The sequence below is a fragment of the Artemia sp. Qi Xiang Cuo genome, chromosome 11 (assembly GCF_049724085.1).
Source record: "Artemia sp. Qi Xiang Cuo chromosome 11, ASM4972408v1, whole genome shotgun sequence".
NCBI classification, from domain to species: domain Eukaryota; kingdom Metazoa; phylum Arthropoda; class Branchiopoda; order Anostraca; family Artemiidae; genus Artemia; species Artemia sp. Qi Xiang Cuo.
In genome coordinates, this window is record NC_142804.1 from 67,688,021 (window position 1) to 67,712,110 (window position 24,090).

General features: G+C 35.3%; 1 protein-coding gene across 2 annotated transcripts in view; it reads left to right on the forward strand.

Moving 5' to 3' along the window:
• The window catches only part of LOC148947268 (cholecystokinin receptor-like), a 274,183-nt gene that overhangs the window by 84,591 nt on the left and 165,502 nt on the right, over nucleotides 1-24,090 (forward strand). For both annotated transcript variants that reach the window (XM_089096964.1, XM_089096965.1), the window contains exon 3: nucleotides 6,501-6,624. In XM_089096964.1, the coding sequence (XP_088953090.1) occupies nucleotides 6,501-6,624 (124 nt within the window). The remainder of the gene's footprint in view (nucleotides 1-6,500; nucleotides 6,625-24,090) is intronic.

The window sequence follows — 24,090 nt, forward strand, 5'->3', positions numbered from 1 at the left end:
GCAGCTAAAACAAGCGGAGTTTTTTGTACTCAAAAGTGTTTTGCTTTCATTAAATTTTTGGTACTCTTCATGCCAGTAAAATACACGGAGTTTATCAACCAGCTGAGTTTGTTGTACAAAAAAGTGCATTCATTAAAGTTTTTGGTATTCAGCCAGGAACTAAAACACACGGAATATATCAACTAGCTGAGTTTATTGTGCTTAAAAGTGCTTTTATTAAATTTTTGGTACTTAGCCAGCAACTAAAACACATCTTTGGTAAACATGGTTCTTGTATTTTTTTTTATACGGCCGTCTCATTGGTACCCTAGTCTCGGTCATCGACCATAGTTTGTTTATTTTACGTTTTCTATCAATATTCATTGTGCACTGGAATGATATAAGAAACTATTTTTAATGAGTATGTATCATATAGTTACACATATCTGGATAAACAAGCTATGAAATCTATCTTCCTAAAAATCTTGGCCAGGAAAAATGCAGTGCTCTTAAACGAGAGGGTGTTGTGGTCAAAGAATTTCATTGATACTAAAGAACTCGCAAAAAGCTGGATTCTTTTTGCTGGCCACAGTGATGAGGTTCAGTGTGCTTTTTGTACAGGTGTAGTTGGAAACTGGGAAGAGAGTGATGTGCCTATTCATGAGAATAGAAGACTCTAAAAAATTTGTTTTTTTGTTTAAGGAATAGACGTTGGAAAAATTCCAGTGAAACCTTCTGATTAAACGGGAGGCTATGACATCTGTGAGCGATACATGGGATCAAGAAGCTATAGTCAAAATTATATTAATTTTCATCTGTAACCACCAAGGTATATTTCCTCACCTTTACTGTCACAAGAAGAAGGTAGTGCTCTTAACAGATAAAATAGTAGACTAAGGAGATTTAATGGAAGGTGATCAAAGAATTTAATTGATACCAAAGAACTTGCAAAAGCTAGATTCTCTTTTGTTGGTCGAAATGACCAGGCTCCGTGTGCTTTTTGTGCAGGTGAGGTTTGAAACCGGGTAGAGGGTGATTTGCCTATAGATGAAGATAGGAGACACCTTGAAACATGCCCTTTTGTTCAAGGAGTTTATATGGGGAACCTTCCAGTAATATCTCATGCTTTAACTGGAGGCTATGTTGCTTTTGAGCGATATATGGGATCAAGAAGCTGTAGTCAAAACTATATTAATTTTTTCTAGTAACCACCAAGGTATACCCCCTGACCTTTACTGTCACAAGAAGAAGGTAGTGCTCTTAAACGAGAAGATGTTAGACAAAGGACGTTTTATGGAAGGTGCTCAAAGGATTTCATTGATAACAGAGCACTTCCAAAAGTTTGAATCTTTTTTGTTGGCCACAGTGACCAGGTTGAGTGTCCTATTTGTGTAGGTGTGGTAGGAAACTGTGAAAAGGAAGATGTACCTATAAATGAAAATATGAAACTCTTCAAAACAGTGAAACATTCTGCTTCAGTGAAACCTTCTGCTTTAACTGGACGTTATGACATTGGTGAGCAATACATTTGACTGCGTTCCTTTTTGTAAAAAATATCTCCTCCTAAGAAAACTCTACGTCCCAAGAACATTCCAAAAAAAGAATCAAAAAACAACTTCACTACAAACATTAATTTTCCTAATAGAAAATATAACGACTGATATATTTATATCATCTTCGTTTCGTATTTTTAAATATTACAAGCGAATCTTTTTGTAATAAGTATATTTGATTGGATTTTTAGACATGGAAAAAAAGTTGAAAAAATTTCAGTTAAAAAATCGAAGTTAAAAAACTGGGTGGGGAAGGGGTATTTTTTTGGGGGGGGGGGGAGGGTGAGGGGGGTCATTGGGGTTCTGGAGTGAGACATGGGGACCTGGAGGGGAACTTGGGGACCTAAACTCATGTGCAAGCCCGGTAATGGAAAACCGGTGTTCTGAGGACCATTGCATAACAAAAGGGATACCTGCTCGGTTTTAGTTATTACAATTTTTGGAGATCGAAACAAGTTTCATTAACCATCAAAGAATATGTCTATCCAGCAAGCATCTCAAATTACTGTGGTAAGCAAATTCATGGAGTGATGCCAAAAAAGGTACTCGGAAACAAATCACTGATAGGATTTACCCTATATCCAACTCCAATTGAGAATCCAATTGTGCAATTAACTCATCACGATATTGTGACGCTTAATATCAGTTGGCTAGCATCCCCGAAACAATAAATTGAAACTTAGAATGGATTTCTAAGAACATAATATCATCAATGACTGGTTGGCTCAGCCGAGTAATTTGTCGTTCTTTTATCATAGGAAATAATGGATCTCACGTTCAATTTTTACATCACACATACACTTCATAAAATGAATTGCAAACTGCTTAAAAGCTAAAAAATGTTGTTGGCTCAGTTGTTATCTCAAAGGACCATATGTGAGGGCTGTCAAAGAACGTATTGCATGGTTTCACCGAAAACATAAATGATTACGTAATTCCAGATAACGTATCATTCTTGAAAATTCGGAAACATACCGAAAAATTCTTGGAAATCAGGAAATGGGCCCCCTTGCATTCGTTGCATTGTTTCACCGACAACATGAATGATCACTCAATACCAGATAGTGCATCATTCTTGAAATTCTCTAAAGTCTCGAAAAGCGGTGTCCGGTGTGCTCGGAGTAAGGGGATATGTTTGTGCTCGGGGTAATGGGATATATATGTACTTGGAGTAATGGGATATGTGTGTGTTCAGAGTGCCTAATGGGATACTACTGCCGTCAAACAAGGATTTTGGCTCTCTCAAACAGTTTGTAGCCATAAACTCGTAAAGAGCGTTCGTTATTGATAGAAACCAAAGCTTTGAAAGACTAAGATAGAATTACACTAAAGATTAGATTATAAAAAAGAACAAATTGGCATAAAATTCGAATACAGCTAACATTACATTCATATACATTCTACCAACAATTTTGGAAGATTTTGTTAAATTGATTAACTCTTGCTCTAAAGCTGGTATAATCCCTGATTGTTTTAAGACAGCAGACCCATTTCAGTTTCGCCCCTATTAAGTCGTATAATTGAAAAGTTAACTAATAATAGACCTTATGTAGATCTTGAGAAAATTAATATATTACACCCTAATCAGCTTGGTTTTAGGAAATAAATTAATACGGAACTGGCAATAACATATTTAGCTAGTTGTATATAAAGTTGTATATATCTTGATAAAGATCACCGAGTTGCAACAATTTTTTTTTAGATACCATTAAAGCTTTCGATATAGCGGATCATTCTATACTTGTTGAAAAATTACGAAGGTATGGAGTTAAAGGAAGATTTCTCAATTTGATAATTAGTTTTCTTTCTGGTCGTTTACAAAAAAAAAATATATGATTCAATTTCTCAACCATTGCTAATTAAATTCGGTGTGCCCCAAGGGTTTATTTATATTAGCAGAAAATGTTGGCATAATGTGTAAACTTAAAAACATTGTCTTCTGGAGGAAATAATCCGCATTTTATAATTTAGTTTAATTCACCCCTATATTTTTTATTGTAGTTCAATATAGTTGGGAACTTTCTCTGCAATCCTTCCTCTGGTCCGAGTTTTGCAAAATATTATTATCAAAATACTTTAAGCCCTTCTGAATCGTGTCGTGAGGCGTATGTTAGGTTGAAAATAGCTCTTCTTGACTTTTATACTGGTGATTTTCTGTATAATTGCGTCAGAGGTAAGTCCACTTCTTTTCTAAGTGTGTTCCCGTACATTTATGAAGTTCATTTCCATGGTACAAGGTCAATGAAAAAAATTTACGTCAATAATTTGGTTACGCCTATATCAGGGTTTTCTCTTATTCTTAGAGGGCTAAGCTATGGAATTCGTTAAATGAGAATATTAAATATAGTAATTTAATTGAATTTAAAAGGCTGTTGAAGAATGAATTATTTTCTAAATATGATTTAATGATTAATGTAATAGGATACGTAGTTGATAGATTAAATTGGTATTAAATCATCAAAGGTAGTGTTTTGTTTTTATTGAGGTGTGCTGAGTAAGGAGTTGAGTGTGGAGTGTTAAGCGAGTGGTAGCAGGGCTTTTGAGGTTGTAGTTGTGTTTTGTCTTTAAACCCCTTCTGAGGTTCATGTTAAGTTTATTTATTTATTTTGTTATCCCTCCTCCATATCATGCTTTGGGATTTGGAAGGGATGTGTTTATGTTAAGTTCTTTGTCAGTAATTACTATTAAATAAAATAAATTAATTAATTAGATTTGCTACTCAAAGGCCTTTAGCATGTGAAATTTGAATAATTTTGGAAAAACAAGTAAAATACCCCCAAGAAGGGTATTATGTTGGTGAAAAAATAAAGAATGGAATTAAGCATGCAAAAGAACCCAAAATCCACTGTTTTCACTTTTAGTTGAGAAGCTTGTCACCGAGTTTTATTGTAGATATCTTATTGTGAAACTGATTGCCTCTTTCTTAACAAACAAGTCGAAAGCAGTCAAATAACTGTATCATTATTGCAGTCCATTTCCTGTCCCTAATTGCGTACCCTGGGGTTCTCGCCTAGGTCCTCTCACACCATTTATCGGTCATGCAGAGCGGCCTTGCAGCTTTAAATAAATGGAAATATAGAAAAAGACAAAGGCAACTTGTTGTGTTTTGCTTAAAATATTGTACCCGTTTTCTATATTTTCATTTGTTCAAGTTTTTAAATAGAAAAGCAGTGTGGTCTAAGAAATTATTTGTATAACGGTTTCGATAAGGAATCGGCCTTGCAAAGCATTATCAACTTTAATAGCAGCCTTGCTAACAACAGCAGAAATCTCCTATAGAACCTAGTGAGCAACAGCTATGATAATCCTCAGCGACGTCGCACATTATCCCTCTAGTTTAGGCTTGAGAGTCAACTTTTCTAAATGCTAGATATTACCAGTATGTTTCATCAAGTCCTCTCCCCTTTTCCTCAAGTGATTAAGAAACAATTCTAAAAACGATGTTTTTCAAAGAAAAGTAAACAGCTACATTAAACCTAAGACGAATGGAAATAAAGTCTAATAGTAACTCAAGCGTAAAACGAATACAGATCGCTATAAATGAATAAATGAAACCCAAAATGAAGAGAAATTACAATAGATAATCAAGGCAAACTGAAAACGAACAAAAATTACCACAAACGGTAGTAGGGCTAACGCCCCTTACGCCTTCAAAAGACCAAAACGTCACTTACACAAAACTGAAAACAGTTTTTATTTTGAGCTTTATGTTTTTATTTGTCATACATCAACAAAAGAAAAACAAACATAAATTCCATAATAACTAAAATTACTAAAAATAACTAATGAATTGTAGATTGACAGTTTCATACACAATGATATTCATTCCTGAACTTTCAGCAATTTTGGTTTAATTAACGTTAAAAAGGAGAAAACACTTAAAATGTAATTTGATTTCTGTAATGATGTTCTGGTAGTTCACGTAATGACATTCACCTAGTGTATGAATTTACACCCTTCTAGCAAGTTCTCCCATATTTTCCCCTCCTTTGTCTAAACCGTAAGACAAACACGAAGGAACATAGCTTAGTTTATTCATCTTAAGAGAGAAATGCCAAAACCAAGTCCTTAAGCCATGTCTACTTTTGGCATTTTTTGAATAGTACCATTTCAATTTCCCATTCCTTGATATGGTACAAAAAGACGCCAATAAATCAGCCGGCATGGCAAAAATGGAAAGTAAAGACGGGTTGTTTCGTTTTCTGAGAGCTTTATCAAGCAATAAATTTGAAAAGGAAGCCACGGGGTTTACGAAGAAAAACAAAGAAGCTTCAAAAAACCGTCAGGAATGGTCAAATGAAGATATTTCAGACTAATTGAAATCTGAAAGGACAAATTTGATGACCTGCAGAGAATAGAACCCTGCAAAAGTGGGAGACAGGAAGAAATCTAAATTAGCTAAAATAGTTAGTGTAGACTTTTACCTGTCTCCAAGGCCGTATCCTGGGGGGGTGGGGTAGGGGTTTTGAACCCCCTCCCGAAATATTTCACAGGCTTGTAAAAACGTGACAAAGATGAATATAAACAAATTTTTGATGCGTTTTTTAAAGTTTTTTTTTGTGAATCCCCCAAAAAATCCTTTTATAAACCCTCCCCCTAAAAAGATCCTGGATACGACCCTGCCTGTCTCCCAGTTTTCCGTGCCTGTTTTTCAGAAAACGCCGAATGTAGACGCATTCCTAAGGAACAGGTTCATTCGGCTATCTTCTTCTGTTTGTGATGATCTTCTTAAGCGCATTTTACTTGGTTTTACTTGTAAACTTCTCCGGGTAGCTGAACCAAAACGAGGTACAATCAACATTTACAGTCTCAAAGTACACCAAAATAAAAGAATAGTGGTATGGTGGACACTTTTAAGCCGTTGGCGCTGCTAATTTAGGTAAGTATATAAAACTAAAAAAAAAAATTTGCTTTTTTCATTTGTATGTTCCTTTACTGACTAAATTAAATTATTTTCTTCTTTTTTAGGTTTATTGTAATAGTTTTCCCGATGAGATCCAGAAGTATTTGCACACTGAGCAACTGTCGAAAAGCTGTCGTGTGCGTTTGGGCCCTTTCGCCTCTACTAACCATTCCTGCCTATTTTGCAAAGGTATATATGATTTAAACGTTCAAGTTATACCAGTTATTTAAACTAAACAAGTAGTGCGATCCAGACGCTGAACGATTATTTATCCGAAGTAAAATTAGCCACAATAGAAATGCTCACCTTTAGATATGGAGGACAGTGTTGATAGAGCTGTTTGCTTAGGCCTCTGTCTGAGAAATGTAGAGCTAAACTTAGTTGATATTCCCTATTTTACATAGTTGTTTAAATTCTTAAATCCCAAGAAATTACAGTATGTCTCTTTGTGTTAATTTGTATCTTTTAAATCTTCAAAATGTTATTGATCTGAGCTTCCTTAAGACTCACAAAGACTCCGAGTCTGTATCTTCATTCTTGTTTTAATTTAAGGATGAAATTGGTACAATCTTGTTTATTTTGTCGTATATTAGAATGGAGTGATTGGAATCCATCACCATTCTCCATTCATTATCTCCTTCAGGTTCAATTCTTGAATAAAATTTCAACTAGTCATTATTTGGTTTTACATATTAAAGCTAAGTGGTTCAGTTTTAACTGTGGTTTAACTCCTCTTATTGCTGGAACGCTAGTTTATCAGAGGCAATGCTATGTGCTGCCTATAGTAAAGAGCCAATCACCTTCAATGTATTATTTTTCTCCCGGTCACTTCATATGAAAAGGATGACCGTGGATACCCAGATGGGAGCTCATATGATTGGAAGTTCTAGTGCCCTTTTTAAGAACTGAAAGTGATTGAAGGGTAACCAACCCCCCTCCTGTGCTTTCGTTTTGGTACTTGGTCCCCGAAAACCTCCAAAGACATATAATCAAAATTTTGAAGTAACCATTCGTTTCAAATAGTTGAAAACCCTAAGAAATATGTTTCCACGGAGAATATGACCCTCACAGCATGACCCATCGAGCAAAGGGCGTAAGGGCGAGCAAAGGGAGTCTTGATTGAGAGTTCAGAGGAGACACTTCTCCTGTGATTCCTGTAATTTCGCAACCTAACCTGTGTACAAAAACGTGATTAATTCATGTTTTTGATAAGACTTCTCTTGTGAATTATTTATAATCTGGATAACAGCAATTTTGCAACCTAACCTGTGAACAAAACGTGAACAATTCCTCTCTTGGATAAGACTTGTGGATACTTTGACTTAAGGTGACCCATTAATCTATTTAACTTTGTTAAAATAGTGAATATTTAAATTTTTGGCAACTGATTAGTAAACACTAAACCAGATTACAGGTACTTTTCTCGTTATTGTTGATTATTTTGAATTTATTGTGAAACAATTTCAAATTAGTGTTCAAATTTGTGAGTTTGAATATCTCAAATGTTTGGAAAAAAAGGAGCCTCCAAAACAACCTCCTCATAGGGATATGAGTAAGTCACCATTTCAACCATCTTCAAAAGCCCTTGCTAGAACCCTCCTAAAGCTGCGAATGTACCAGCGACCTCTCTGAAGAGTATTCATACCCTAAACATGGATACCACCCAATGTCCATCCCCCTCAACAACTGATACTGAAAAAGATGAAGAAGGCTTTAAGATAGTAAACTCGGCTAAGCGTAGAAGACAGAGAACAAAAATTCCACCAGATTCAGCAATAATACATCTAACCGATACCACGAACAACTCTTCAAGAAATCCAGCCGATTCCCCGGTAATTATTAAACTAGTTCCCCAATCTGATAATTGTTTGTTTAACAACCATGATCTACCAAAGTTGCGAGTATCCCTCTTCAAGACCATTCGTTGCAACTTTAATATGAATATAAACAGATCCGGATCCCTAGATATCCTTTTGAACGATCCCACATCAGTGAAAAAGGTAATGGAGCTAAATAGTGTTGAAAATGTTGTTGTCACAGCCCACCTGTGGTCTCCAAGCCCAATAAAAACAAAGATAGTGCTCTACAATATCCCTAAATCATTTCTAAACACGGACCTGATGGAAGCATTGATGAATGGAAAAGGTGAATGCATTCCAGTCTCTAGTGTTCATACCCTGGGTCGCAAAACCACTGAAACCTCAAACTTTAAAACTGTGTTGTTTGAGCTTCAAGGACAATTTAATATTGACAAAGTGTTCCTCTTTGGCCAACAAAAATCTTTCAAGCCTTACAAAGAAAAGCCATTACAGTGTACTAAATGTCTAAAGCTTGGTCACTCAGATAAATACTGTAGAGAGGATTCCAACATTTGTAAGATTTGCCTTGGCAAGGACCATAATGAGTCAAACTGTCAAGTTGACCCAATATATACTAATTGTAAGGGCAAACACCAGTCCCTAGATAAAGGAAGCTGTCCCAAATATAAACAAAGGGCAGGGATACTAAGAATAGCAAAAGAGCAACAACTTCCAATCCCTTTTGTAGCAATGCAAGTCCCAAGGACACCAAGAGTCCCCCGTCCCCCACCAGGCCTCAGGCAACCAACAGCCCCTGAACCACCAACAGGCCCCAGGCCACCAGCAGCCCCCAGGACACCAAGAGTTCCCAATGCTTCCCCGCGTGTTGAAAGTTTTCAGAATAGTCTCATCCGAGACAAAACTAATGCATGGTTCCCCTTGATAGCAAGTGCCCCCCCCAAAAAAACTGAAGAACCCCCTTTCGGAAAATCCTACGCAAGGAAAGACATCAAGACCGACAAAGCTACCTGGAATTACTCCCCACAGATTTCACACAGTTTCTCCAAATGCTTCGGAAGATGAATCAAACGTGTACTTTAAATTAGCCAGCTTTACAGTTACCTCTATGCTCATCTCCCAATTAGAGTTACCCAATCAGTTGAAATGCATTATTCTGAAGAATTTGGCAAAAACTCACTTTGGCGAGACCATAGTTTTCGAAGCAGAAATTCAAATTGAGAGTGTTTTAAGCCAACATAGGCTGATTGAGTCACAATCAGAACGCCTGACGACTATTTAATGTGTGACTTTTCGTTTTTAACTAATTTATCCCTTTGCAATAACAGTGTTTTTAATTATCCCGATATAGATGATAATCAGCATGCCAACCCTATAAGCAGCCCCCCTGGTACCTTAACAAATAATAGTTGTAAATACCTTGATATTTTCGACTTTTCTACCAATGTGAAGCCAAAACTAGTAAATAATAATTCCCTTAATGTTCTTTGTTTCAACATCAGAAGCATCCGGGATAAGTGGCTCAAGTTTAAAGATTTAATTTCAATTAATGGTGTCTGCCCTTTCGATGTAATAGGATTAACAGAGACATGGCTTTCCGATAATGATGACACTAGTGATTTTTTACTCCCTGGTTACCAAATAATCCATATGCCCAGGAGATTGACTAAGTGTTCTGGTGGTATCTCACTTTACATCCGTTCGAATGTAAATTTTACCAGGCTATCAGAGTGCGAATCTATTTTCTTTACACAACTAAATCTCAGATGTATTTATTCATTAATTGTAAACATAGTTATCGGCCAAAATTCCTATATACTCTCCTTATTTTATAAACCTCCTCCATTTCAGACCTCATGTTTTTGTAATCTGTTTGATGATTTTTCTAATTTTATTAACATACCCCATAAAAAGGGAATAGTTCTTTGGGACTTTAATTGCAACCTACTCAATGTTGGTAAAAATATTGAATCTGACACTTTTTTTGAATCGGTAGCCGCGAGTGGTCTTCTACCCACAATTTTTTTCCCCAGTAGAGTCGATCCTGTGAGATAAACTTAAACATTAATTTACAACATTTTTGTATCCACTTCCCTGGGAAATTACCTGTCCTCAAATATAGTATTTTTGGATCTGTCAGACCATTTTCCTATTTACTTGTCTCTACCTTCGCAACCACTACCTCTACGGTCTAGAATTAATATCCCAACACCTACTCGAAACTACAGTTCTGCAAATATAAACCATTTCATCGATTGCCTAAGAACCACTGACTGGTCCGATGTCTTAAATTGTCACGAGGTAAATTCTGCCACAAATGGTTTTGCGCAAAGGCTAAGTGAGATTATCCATTCAACTTTTCCTATTCGTAAACCTAACCGGAAAAATATCCCTATTTGCCCCTGGATGTCACATAGCCTCATTGTCTCCTCATATCGTAAAAACAAATTATATAAGTTAGCCTGTAAGACCAGTAGTGATATTGACCTATCTAATTATAAACATTATAAAAACTTATACACTAAACTCATCCGTGAAGAGAAGAAAAATTATTATTATACAAAAATTCTCAATTGCAAAGGAAATCTGAAAAAGATATGGTCCACCATTAATGATATACTTTCAAAAAATAGAAAATCAAAGTCTATACCTATTCGCCTTAAAGACACAAATGGTAGATTAATTGACCCTTTACAAGCACCTGATGCATTTAATAATTATTTTTTGAATGTTCCTCATACTGACTCCCGCTCCTCCTCACAGGCTGTATTCCCTTGCTTCAATTTTAGATCCATGTTTTTCTGCCCAACTGATAGCAATGAGGTACTTCAAATCATCGGTTCTCTCCCTAATAGTTTTACTCCTGACTGCCTTGGATTAAGTAATAAGCTCCTGAAGACCATATCTCTTTTTGTCTACGAGCCCATCAAGCATATTGCCAACCTATCTTTAACCCACGGAGTTTTCCCCGATTTACTAAAGTCAGCCATTGTTATTCCTGTTCTTAAAAAGGGCGATCCAACTGAGATAGGTAATTATCGTCCAATCTCAATTCTTCCTGTTATATCCAAAGTGCTCGAGAGAATCATCTTCAGACGTCTGTCTCCCTTTCTGTTTGACAGTCAGCATTCCGTATCCTTGATTTCTCCTCACCAATATGGCTTTAGGTCGAAAATCTCAACTTCCCATGCTCTAGTTGACGCCACACAGTTCATACGCTCACAACTCGACCTTAAAATAACTGTATTGGGCTTATTTTTGGATTTTTCTAAGGCCTTTGACATGGTCCATCATAGAATTTTAATAAGTAAATTAAATAGCTACGGTATTCGTGGTTTTCCCCTCTCTTGGTTTGATTCTTATCTATCTGGAAGGGTACAGAGTGTGAGCCTAGGTGGAGTATCCTCTCAGCCCTTACCTGTTTGGAGGGGTGTCCCGCAAGGCTCCGTTCTAGGCCCTATTTTATTTCTCCTGTATATCAATGATCTTGTTATAGACCTGGGCCCTTCAGTGTATCCTGTATTATTTGCTGATGACAGCAACTTCTTCATCACTGGCACCAATCTACCATTGTCAGTAACCTCTGCCCAAGTCCTTCTGAACAGAGTCCAGGAGTGGTGCCTTACGAATAACATGACCATTAATAGCAAAAAAAGTCAAATAGTGTTATTCAGAACCCCCTACAACAAAGATGTTATTCAACCTGCTCTTGGTCTCAGGTACTCCTCCGACATCATCCCACAAGTGGAGGTTGCCAAGTTTCTTGGTGTATTTATTGACTCATGCTTGTCATTCTCTAATCATATTTCTTACATAACAGCAATAATTTTGAGACAAGTAGCTATGATTAACCTAGTGAATTATTTTCTTCCTCCTGACATCCTAGTTACCCTCTATTATTCCTTTATTTTTCCTTACCTTTCTTATTGCGGATCAGTTTGGGGAAATACAAAACGGTCCTTCATTAAAAAACTCAAATTTGCCCAAAACCGCGCCATTAAAGCAGTTTTTCGGCTTCCCCGTCTATATCCAACTCGTGATTTGTATTCAGATTTTGGCATAGCTCGACTTGATCAAATCATACAAAAACTAAATTTATCGCTTGCTTACTCTGCTTTCCACAATAATCTTCCACCTCAACTCCTAACCTATTATAATATTAATAATTTGGAAGCCCATTGTCTCCGTTCATCCAATAGAGCCTTTAAAATTCCTAAATGCGTTTCTAGTGCTGCCCAGCAATCTCCCATTTACAAATCTATTATTCAATGGAACAAAATTCCCTCCAGTGTTGAACTAGCCACAGGTTTCTGCAAGTTGTATAAAAATGTAACAAAACTTGATTGTATAATTTAATATTTCCATTTTTAACAAATTTGCTCTAATTAGCCATGTTTTATTCTTCTATTTTTTTTTTATATTTCAGTGTTACTTTAATTTTTTTTTATCTTGGTCATTAACAAGTTATCTTCTAGGATCTTTATTGTTATTAATGTTTGTGTTATGTTTTTATTCGAATAAATTGAATTGAATTGAATTGAATTAAGTTATTAAAACTGACCATTCTTTACATATAGATATTATAATGGAAAAGGAGGGGCCAAATGGTTATAGGGGCTGGATGGTAAATGGTTAAAAATTTTCAGAAATTATACTCTTGGACAAAAAGATCGAAAATTTTGTTGTGGGAGGGGGAACTTTAGGGGGCTTTGAAATGGACAAAACATTTTTGTCTCTGATCAGGTTGAGATTGATTGCCCTAAGGCCTTGGGCAAAAAGAAAAAAAAGGTGCAAAAAATCTCCCGATGGCACAGTCCGCCGGAGAAAAGAGTCCAAAAATGGACAAAATTATTCTTTCTTTTCAATCGGTCCAAAGCTTATATCATTAAGCCCGTGGGCTCTGGGGCCCCAATGCAGACAGAAAACTAGAAAACAATTAGTTGAAAGTTCTACTATTTTTTTTTTCAGGGCCAAAAGGAGGGAAACACAACCTTCCTTTCTTGGCTTTTGTACTACCCGGCTCCCTAAACCCCATGATTTTGGATCAATATTTTGATATAGTCATTTTGTTCAGAAACATCGATAGATATAAAAAGTATAACTCCATTCAAATAATATCATGTTAGTAAATGGAAAGGTGGTCATGCTTGAACTCTGTTATCCGATTAGTTAGGAGCTCTTGGGGACAGTTCGCTAGGCCAAGATATTCCTAAGGGTACACTCTGAAAAAAGCATGCGTACCTGAGTAAATCAAAAACTACTATGTGCATACCAGTCTTAGAATTATTTGCTAAATTTCATCAATGGGCAAGGGGAATTCGGTTGAACATTTCAAGAGTATTTGAGAAGGGGTAAGTGGGCTTCAAATTTTAATCTGGGGGATGGGAAGAGGAAGATCTAAAGACGATGTGTATCCAAGTAATCGAAAAAGTATTTGTGCAATATTTCGGAAACTACTTGACGGATAAAGTTGAAATGTTCGGGTAGTGTTGGCGAAAGACAGTGAGAGACAGGGGCAGAGGGACTTAAAATTTAATATTTAGTGGACAGGGAAGGGGCTAAACAATTTTTTTTCTGATCCACTAAATTTATGGCACCTTAAGCTTCTAAAAGACTTTTAAATCTATGCACGTTTAAGTAGCCAGGAAAACCAAGAGATACTATATATTACCATGTTATCAAATGACGTGTGAGCTATATCTCGGAAAGGATTTGGGGAATCATATTGAAACTTTCAGGGAAAGCTGATGAGAGGTGGACAGGTGGACATTGAACTAAGGCTTTGGGAGAGGGTAGAACTAAATCAAAATATAGCATATGTATTCAGCTCATCAAAATACCATATCTGTAAAATATCGGGAACAGGAGAGCTATGGGGCCGAGTGGGCCTCAAGTTTTGACTCAAGGAAAGGGGTGAAGGAGGTGGCCTACAAATATTTTTTATCCGATCTACCTAAGCATTTTTGCACTCATAGGGGCTTATACTTCCTATAAGCCTTTAAGGGACCTATTAGCCATTCATGTTTTAAAGTAACGAGCGAAATTAAAAGCCACTATGTGTTTGCAGATGACTAAAACAGCTTCTGCAATATTCTGGGAACAGTTTGGTGCATTAATTTTAAGGTATCGGGGAGTATTTTGTTTGGGGGGGGGGAGACTCGAATTTTTACTTAGGTGTAAAAGAAGAGGGGAGGGATCTAAAGATTTCGTCTCTATTATATGTAATTTTTGACAATATAAACCCCTACTTGACTAGAATATATTCCGGTAAAGCTCCATTATAGACCAAATAAAACCATGTGTACCCAGGTTATCAAAATAGCATATATCTGCAATATCTTCAGAGATAAATTTGAAATTTTCAAAGGATGCTTGAGGTCCAAATTAACTTCGAATGTTAATCATAGGCAGCGCAATCGTGCTGCCTAAGTAAAGAACGATGTTGGCACGATGTATTATTTATTATTATTTTTTTTCCTTTAGACCAGGACACTTCGTATCGAAAGAGAGAAACTTCGAAAAGGGCTCTTTCGATTGGAAATTGAATTGGCTTGCGCCCTTTTTACTAGTCGAAAATGATTGGAAGGCAACTAACATCCCTTCCACGCCCACCATTTCCCCAAACACATCCAATCAAAATTTTGAGATAGACTTTTGTTCAGCGTAGTTGATTTTCAAATAGAAATAATGTTTTTGAGGAGGACACTCCCCCACAGCCCTCAGGGCAAGGGTTGTAAGCGATGTCCTGGAGGTATACAAGGTTCTTATAGAAAGCGTTGTCGTAGAAACTTCAAAAAAGGCTCATTCGATTGGAAATTCAAAGGGCTAGTAGTCTTTTTAATAGTCGAAAGCTATTGGAGGGCAACTAACCCCCCTCTCACGCCCACTTTTTCCCTAAACACATCCAATCAAAATTTTGAGACCGCCATTTTGTTCAACGTAGTTGAAAATTCCGGAAATTAGGTCTTTGAGGATGACAACCCCCCCAGCCCTCAGGGCAAGGGTTGTAAGTTATGCCCTGGGGGCATATAAGGTTCTTATAAATAGTGATGTTGTAGAAATTTCAAAAAGGGCTCATTCGATTGGAAATTTAAATGGCTTGTGCCCTTTTTAATAGTCGAAAGTGATTGGAAGATGACTAACACCCCTCTCACACCCACCATTTTCCCAACCACATCCAATCAAAATTTTCAGATAGCCATTTTGTTCAACGCAGTTAAAAAGTCTGGAAATTATGTTTTTGAGGATGAAACTCCCCCCACAGCCATCCGGGCAAGGGTTGTAAGTTGTGCCCTGGGAGCATATAAGGTTTTTTTTTTTATAGAAAGCGTTGTCGTAGAATATTCAAAAAGAAATTATTCGATCGGAAACTGAAACGGCTAGTGTCCTTTTTAATATTCGAAAGTTATTGGAGGGCAAGTAACCCCTTCTCACGCCCACCATTTCCCAAAACAATCCAATCAAAATTTTGAGACAACCATTTTGTTCAACGTAGTTGAAAGGTCAGCCAATTATGGATTTGAAGGTGAATGCCACCCCAGAGTCCTCGAGGAAGAGGTTATAATTTAATCCCTGGGGCAAAAAAGGTTTTTATAGAAAGTACTGTCGTAGAAATTCAAATAACGGCTCATTCGATTGAAAACTGAAAGGGCTAGTGCCCTTTTTAATAGTCGTAAGTGATTGGAAGGCTTAAAATTTTTTTAGTAAAGATCAACGTGGGTACAATGTATAATTATTTTTTTTTTTGTTTAGACCAGGGCACTTCGTATCGAAGGAGTTGTTTTAGGAACTTCGAAAAGGGCTCATTCGATTGAAAATAGAAAGGGTTATTGCCCTTTTTAATAGTCAAAATTGATTGGAGGGCAACGAAAGTAGAGGAGGTATGAAACTAAATTAAACACTACTATTTGTGTCCAGAACTACCAGAAATCAGCATCGATAAATAAATGAAACCCAAAACGAACAGAAATTACAATAAATAACCGAGTCAAACAAAACGAGCAGAAATTAACATGAGTAGAGCTAAAAACCCCTATGCCTTTCCAAGGCCAGAACATAATTTGCGCTTTACTGTAAACTGTCAGTTTACACATAGACTGATACTTAGTAATCAAAATGTTAATATTATTTGATTTATTAAAGTTATAAAAGTAAACACTTTTATATTTTTTCAGTAAAGTGCAACTTATGTTCTGGCCTCGAGAAGGCATAGGATTTTTGAGCCCTACTCATCTTAATTTCTGCTCGTTTTGAGTTTTGACTTGGTGAAACTTCTGTTCGTTTTTGGTTTCATTTATTTATCGATGCTGATTTTTGGTAGTTTCACGCTTGGTTTTTGGTTTAATTGAGTTCTTTACTTTTCTTTGAAAAACTTCTTTTGTGGAAAAAGTTTTTTTTTAATTAATTGGAGAAAGGAACAGGGGTAAATAGAAAGACATAATATATTCAGGTTTGAAAAAGACGCTATTAAAATTTTAATTGATGGCATGACTCCTCCAACAAATGACCCTGAAAAGGACCGAAAACTTTTTTCTGATCAGTTCAAAATTTATAGTACGAACCTATACCAAAATGAATGATGGTAATAAATTGAAAAAATAATTAAAAGGGAGCATTTCCAGAGTGATGGAGAAACAGATTCAAGATTGAAGTCTTTCTCGAATAAAAGTATGCTAAGGAGAATTTTTCAGGCTCAATCACCACAAGAAACTTTAAGAGGAAAGGGGATTTTCAGTGAGGATGGAACAGTCTGAAGGAAATTTGACGGGGGGCGTATAATAGTAGAGATGGGGGTCCGACTCGTGTCACGCACCCCTGCTGCCACCTACAACTTTTTTTGCACCCCATATAAGGGCATAGAGTCATTAGGGAGAACACGTGGTTAATGGGGTCAATGACCTCTTTTTCCAAGATCGATTTATTTGATGTTTCTATGTGTAATAACTCGGGGGACGAAGGTTGCACATGCGCATTGAATTCTAACGGGAACAATGTTATTGATCTAGGACTCGAGGGGGAAGTGAATTTCCGAGAAATTGATTGCGTAATCGAGGGGGAAGTGAATTTCCGAGAAATTGATTGCGTAATCGAAGGGGAATTTTATTGATACCGGATTCCGTGTGGTTTTTCTTTACTTGGTGGTCATTAAAAACGAAATTTTTGTGTTAAATAAGTAGTTTTTGTATCTTTTAAAAGAGCTTTACGGGGTTTGAGAGACTCAGTTGCCTGATTCCGTGTTGTTTTTCTTCACTTGGTGGTAATTAAAAACCAAATTTTTTCTGTTAAATAAGTAGTTTTTGAATCCTTTAAAATAGATTTAAGGGGAATGAGAGACTCAGTTTTAGCTTGTCACAGTTACATTTTCTTGATTTTTCAAAGTTCATTTTGAATTTCTTTCGTTGAAATGCAAGAGTTGGAATATTTCAGTAGTGTTTGGTTGTGGTTTACCTTGTCACAGTTACATTTTCTTGATTTTTCAAAGTTCATTTTGAATTTCTTTCGCTGAAATGCAAGAGTTGGAATATTTCAGTAGTGTTTGGTTGTGGTTTACCTTGTCACAGTTACATTTTCTTGATTTTTCAAAGTTCATTTTGAATTTCTTTCGTTGAAATGCAAGAGTTGGAATATTTCAGTAGTGTTTGGTTGTGGTTTACCTTGTCACAGTTACATTTTCTTGATTTTTCAAAGTTCATTTTGAATTTCTTTCGTTGAAATGCAAGAGTTGGAATATTTCAGTAGTGTTTGGTTGTGGTTTACCTTGTCACAGTTACATTTTCTTGATTTTTCAAAGTTCATTTTGAATTTCTTTCGTTGAAATGCAAGAGTTGGAATATTTCAGTAGTGTTTGGTTGTGGTTTACCTTGTCACAGTTACATTTTCTTGATTTTTCAAAGTTCATTTTGAATTTCTTTCGTTGAAATGCAAGAGTTGGAATATTTCAGTAGTGTTTGGTTGTGGTTTACCTTGTCACAGTTACATTTTCTTGATTTTTCAAAGTTCATTTTGAATTTCTTTCGTTGAAATGCAAGAGTTGGAATATTTCAGTAGTGTTTGGTTGTGGTTTACCTTGTCACAGTTACATTTTCTTGATTTTTCAAAGTTCATTTTGAATTTCTTTCGTTGAAATGCAAGAGTTGGAATATTTCAGTAGTGTTTGGTTGTGGTTTACCTTGTCACAGTTACATTTTCTTGATTTTTCAAAGTTCATTTTGAATTTCTTTCGTTGAAATGCAAGAGTTGGAATATTTCAGTAGTGTTTGGTTGTGGTTTACCTTGTCACAGTTACATTTTCTTGATTTTTCAAAGTTCATTTTGAATTTCTTTCGTTGAAATGCAAGAGTTGGAATATTTCAGTAGTGTTTGGTTGTGGTTTACCTTGTCACAGTTACATTTTCTTGATTTTTCAAAGTTCATTTTGAATTTCTTTCGTTGAAATGCAAGAGTTGGAATATTTCAGTAGTGTTTGGTTGTGGTTTACCTTGTCACAGTTACATTTTCTTGATTTTTCAAAGTTCATTTTGAATTTCTTTCGTTGAAATGCAAGAGTTGGAATATTTCAGTAGTGTTTGGTTGTGGTTTACCTTGTCACAGTTACATTTTCTTGATTTTTCAAAGTTCATTTTGAATTTCTTTCGTTGAAATGCAAGAGTTGGAATATTTCAGTAGTGTTTGGTTGTGGTTTACCTTGTCAAAGCTATAAATTCTCGATTTTTCAAATTTATTAGATATGGTTTGTCACGATTGAGGAATTGCTGGTCTATTACCGTAGCGTTTGGTTGTGGTTTAACACTTCACAGTCTTATTTTCTTGATTTTTTCATATTTTATTTGAATTTGTTTTATTTAATAGCAAGGGTTGTTTAAGTTTTGAATTGTTTGGCTATTTCTTCAATATAGTCAGCTTCTTTTTCTTTTTCGGTATCAGTTCATTTTTAATTTATGTTCTTGAAATGCAAGAGTTGGAATATTTCAGTAGTGTTTGGTTGTGGTTTACCTTGTCACAGTTACATTTTCTTGATTTTTCAAAGTTCATTTTGAATTTCTTTCGTTGAAATGCAAGAGTTGGAATATTTCAGTAGTGTTTGGTTGTGGTTTACCTTGTCACAGTTACATTTTCTTGATTTTTCAAAGTTCATTTTGAATTTCTTTCGTTGAAATGCAAGAGTTGGAATATTTCAGTAGTGTTTGGTTGTGGTTTACCTTGTCACAGTTACATTTTCTTGATTTTTCAAAGTTCATTTTGAATTTCTTTCGTTGAAATGCAAGAGTTGGAATATTTCAGTAGTGTTTGGTTGTGGTTTACCTTGTCACAGTTACATTTTCTTGATTTTTCAAAGTTCATTTTGAATTTCTTTCGTTGAAATGCAAGAGTTGGAATATTTCAGTAGTGTTTGGTTGTGGTTTACCTTGTCACAGTTACATTTTCTTGATTTTTCAAAGTTCATTTTGAATTTCTTTCGTTGAAATGCAAGAGTTGGAATATTTCAGTAGTGTTTGGTTGTGGTTTACCTTGTCACAGTTACATTTTCTTGATTTTTCAAAGTTCATTTTGAATTTCTTTCGTTGAAATGCAAGAGTTGGAATATTTCAGTAGTGTTTGGTTGTGGTTTACCTTGTCACAGTTACATTTTCTTGATTTTTCAAAGTTCATTTTGAATTTCTTTCGTTGAAATGCAAGAGTTGGAATATTTCAGTAGTGTTTGGTTGTGGTTTACCTTGTCACAGTTACATTTTCTTGATTTTTCAAAGTTCATTTTGAATTTCTTTCGTTGAAATGCAAGAGTTGGAATATTTCAGTAGTGTTTGGTTGTGGTTTACCTTGTCACAGTTACATTTTCTTGATTTTTCAAAGTTCATTTTGAATTTCTTTCGTTGAAATGCAAGAGTTGGAATATTTCAGTAGTGTTTGGTTGTGGTTTACCTTGTCACAGTTACATTTTCTTGATTTTTCAAAGTTCATTTTGAATTTCTTTCGTTGAAATGCAAGAGTTGGAATATTTCAGTAGTGTTTGGTTGTGGTTTACCTTGTCACAGTTACATTTTCTTGATTTTTCAAAGTTCATTTTGATTTTCTTTCGTTGAAATGCAAGAGTTGGAATATTTCAGTAGTGTTTGATTGTGGTTTACCTTGTCACAGTTACATTTTCTTGATTTTTCAAAGTTTATTTTGAATTTCTTTCATTGAAATGTAAGAGTTGGAATATTTCAGTAGTTTTTGGTTGTGGTTTACCTTATCAGAGTTACAATTTCTTGATTTTTCAAAGTTTATTTTGTATTTCTTTCGTTGAAATGCAAGAGTTGGAATATTTCAGTAGTGTTTGGTTGTGGTTTACCTTGTCACAGTTACATTTTCTTGATTTTTCAAAGTTCATTTTGAATTTCTTTCGTTGAAATGCAAGAGTTGGAATATTTCAGTAGTGTTTGGTTGTGGTTTACCTTGTCACAGTTACATTTTCTTGATTTTTCAAAGTTCATTTTGAATTTCTTCGTTGAAATGCAAGAGTTGGAATATTTCAGTAGTGTTTGGTTGTGGGTTACCTTGTCACAGTTACATTTTCTTGATTTTTCAAATTTCATTTGAATTGCTTTCGCTGAAAAGCAATAATTGGAATATTTCAGTAGTGTTTGGATGTGGGTTACCTTGTCAAAGTTACATTTTCTTGATTTTCAAAGTTCATTTTGAATTTCAGTAACTGAGAAGAAAGATTTGGAATATTTCAGTAGTGTTGGTTATGGTTTACCTTGTCAAAGTTACATTTTCTTGATTTTTCAATGTTCATTTTGAATTTTTTTCGTTGAAATGCAAGAGTTGGAATATTTCAGTAGTGTTTGGTTGTGGTTTACCTGTCACAGTTACATTTTCTTGATTTTTCAAAGTTCATTTTGAATTTCTTTCATTGAAATGCAAGAGTTGGAATATTTCAATAGTGTTTGATTGTGATTTACCTTATCATTGCTACATTTCTTGATTTTTCAAAGTTCATCTTGAATTTCTATCGTTGAAATGCAAGAGTTGGAATATTTCAGTAGTGTTTGCTTATGGTTTACCTTGTCACAGTTACATTTTCATAATTTTTCAAAGCTCATTTTGAATTTCTTTCGTTGAAATGCATCAGTTGGACTATTTCAGTAGTGTCTGCTCATGGTTTACATTGTCACAGTTACAGTTTCCTGATTTTTCAAAGCTCATTTCGAATATCTTTCGTTGAAATGCAAGAGTTGGAATATTTCAGTAGAGTTTGGTTGTGCTGAACCTTGTCACAGTTACATTTTCTTGATTTTTCAAAGTTCAATTTGAATTTCTTTCGTTGAAAAGCAAGAGTTAGAATATTTCAGTAGCGTTCGGTTGTGGTTTACCTTGTCACAGTTCCATTTAGTTGTTTTTTCAAAGTTCATTTTGAATTTCTTTCATTTGAAATGCAAGAGTTGGAATATTTCAGAAGTGTATTGGTTGTGGTTTATCTTGTCAGAGCTACATTTTCTTGATTTTTCAAAGTTCATTTTGAATTTCATTCGTTGAAATGCAAGAGTTGGAATATTTCAGTAGTGTTTGGCTGTGATTTACCTTGTCACAGTTACATTTTCTTGATTTTTCAAAGTTCAATTTGAATTTCTTTCGTTGAAATGCAAGAGTTGGAATATTTCAGTAGTGTTTGCTTGTGGTTTATCTGTCACAGTTACATTTTCTTGATTTTTCAAAGTTCATTTTGAATCATTCAAGAAACGTGATTAAACACGTTTTTAAACTACATGCTATTTGCATGCCTTTCCTTGGCACCTTTCCAAACGAGTGGGATTCCCTGCTGGTTCCTACACATTGCAAAAGTGAGCAGTACGAAAACTCCACATTTTCAACCAGACTGGTTTTTAGACAACACACCCACAGAGATGACACACACACATAGAGATGAGACACGCACATACACGACACACAAACAGAGTCATAGTGAGAGAGATATCCAAAAGTTGGGTTGATCTAGGTTCACTTAGAGTGGCGCGCCACTCTAAGTGAACCTAGGTCAACCCAACTTTTTGGATATCTCTCTCACTATGACTCTGTTTGTGTGTCGTGTCTGTGCGTGTCTCGTTTCTATGTGTGTGTGTCATCTCTGTGGGTGTGTTGTCTAAAAAACCAGTCTGGTTGCAAATGTGGAGTTTTCGTACTGCTCACTTTTTTGCAATGTGTAGGAACCAGCGGGGAATCCCCGCTCGTTTGGAAAGGTGCCAAGGAAAGGCATGTAAATAGCATGTAGTTTAAAACCGTGTTTAATCACGTTTTTTGAATGATTCGAACTGAAGTTTGAAATATAAAGAAGATGTAACTTTGACAAGGTGAACCACGAGCAAACTCTACTGAAATATTCCAGCTCTTGCTTTTCAACGATAGATATTCAAAATGAACCTTGAAAAATAGAGAAAGTTCAACTTTGCCAAGGTAAACCACAACCAAACACTGGTGAAATATTCCAACTCTTGCATTTCAACGAAAGAAATTCAAAATGAACTTTGAAAAATCAAGAAAATGTAACTGTGACAAGGTAAACCACAACCAAACACTACTGAAATATTCCAACTCTTGCATTTCAACGAAAGAAATTCAAAATGAACTTTGAAAAATCAAGAAAATGTAACTGTGACAAGGTAAACCACAACCAAACACTACTGAAATATTCCAACTCTTGCATTTCAACGAAAGAAATTCAAAATGAACTTTGAAAAATCAAGAAAATGTAACTGTGACAAGGTAAACCACAACCAAACACTACTGAAATATTCCAACTCTTGCATTTCAACGAAAGAAATTCAAAATGAACTTTGAAAAATCAAGAAAATGTAACTGTGACAAGGTAAACCACAACCAAACACTACTGAAATATTCCAACTCTTGCATTTCAACGAAAGAAATTCAAAATGAACTTTGAAAAATCAAGAAAATGTAACCGTGACAAGGTAAACCACAACCAAACACTACTGAGATATTCCAACTCTTGCATTTCAGCGAATGAAATTCAAAATTAACTTCGATATATATATAAAATTTACCATTGACAAGTTACATCCGCACCCCTCGCACCGGAAATAGTCCGCCTCTGCCATGTCCACGAACTTCATTCAAAATGAACTTTGAAAAATCAAGAAAATGTAACTGTGACAAGGTAAACCACAACCAAACACTACTGAAATATTCCAACTCTTGAATTTCAACGAAAGAAATTCAAAATGAACTTTGAAAAATCAAGAAATTGTAACTGTGACAAGGTAAACCACAACCAAACACTACTGAAATATTCCAACTCTTGCATTTCATCGAAAGAAATTCAAAATGAACTTTTAAAAATCAAGAAAATGTAATTGTGACAAGGTAAATCCAACCAAACACTTCTGTAATATTTCAACTCTTGCATTTCAACGAAAGAAATTCAAAATGAACATTTAAAAAATCAATTATATTAAAATGATAAAATTTAAAAATTAACCAAAAAATAAAGTACCTAAAAATCAATTGCTAAAAAACGTAATTAAATCAAATGTGCAATGAAAAATCATTAAAATCAAAGAGTGACAAGTTAGACCATGACCGGACCATTCTGAAATATTCCAGATCTTCCTATACAGCGAGTAACATACAAAATGAGAATGAACGTTAAATGAATTTATAACCTTAACACGGTAATCCACAAGCAAACACTACTGAAATATTCCAACTCTTGCATTTCAATGAAAGAAATTCAAAATGAACTTTGAAAAATCAAGAAAATGTAACTGTGACAAGGTAATCCACAAGCAAACACTACTGAAATATTCCAACTCTTGCATTTCAACGAAAGAAATTCAAAATG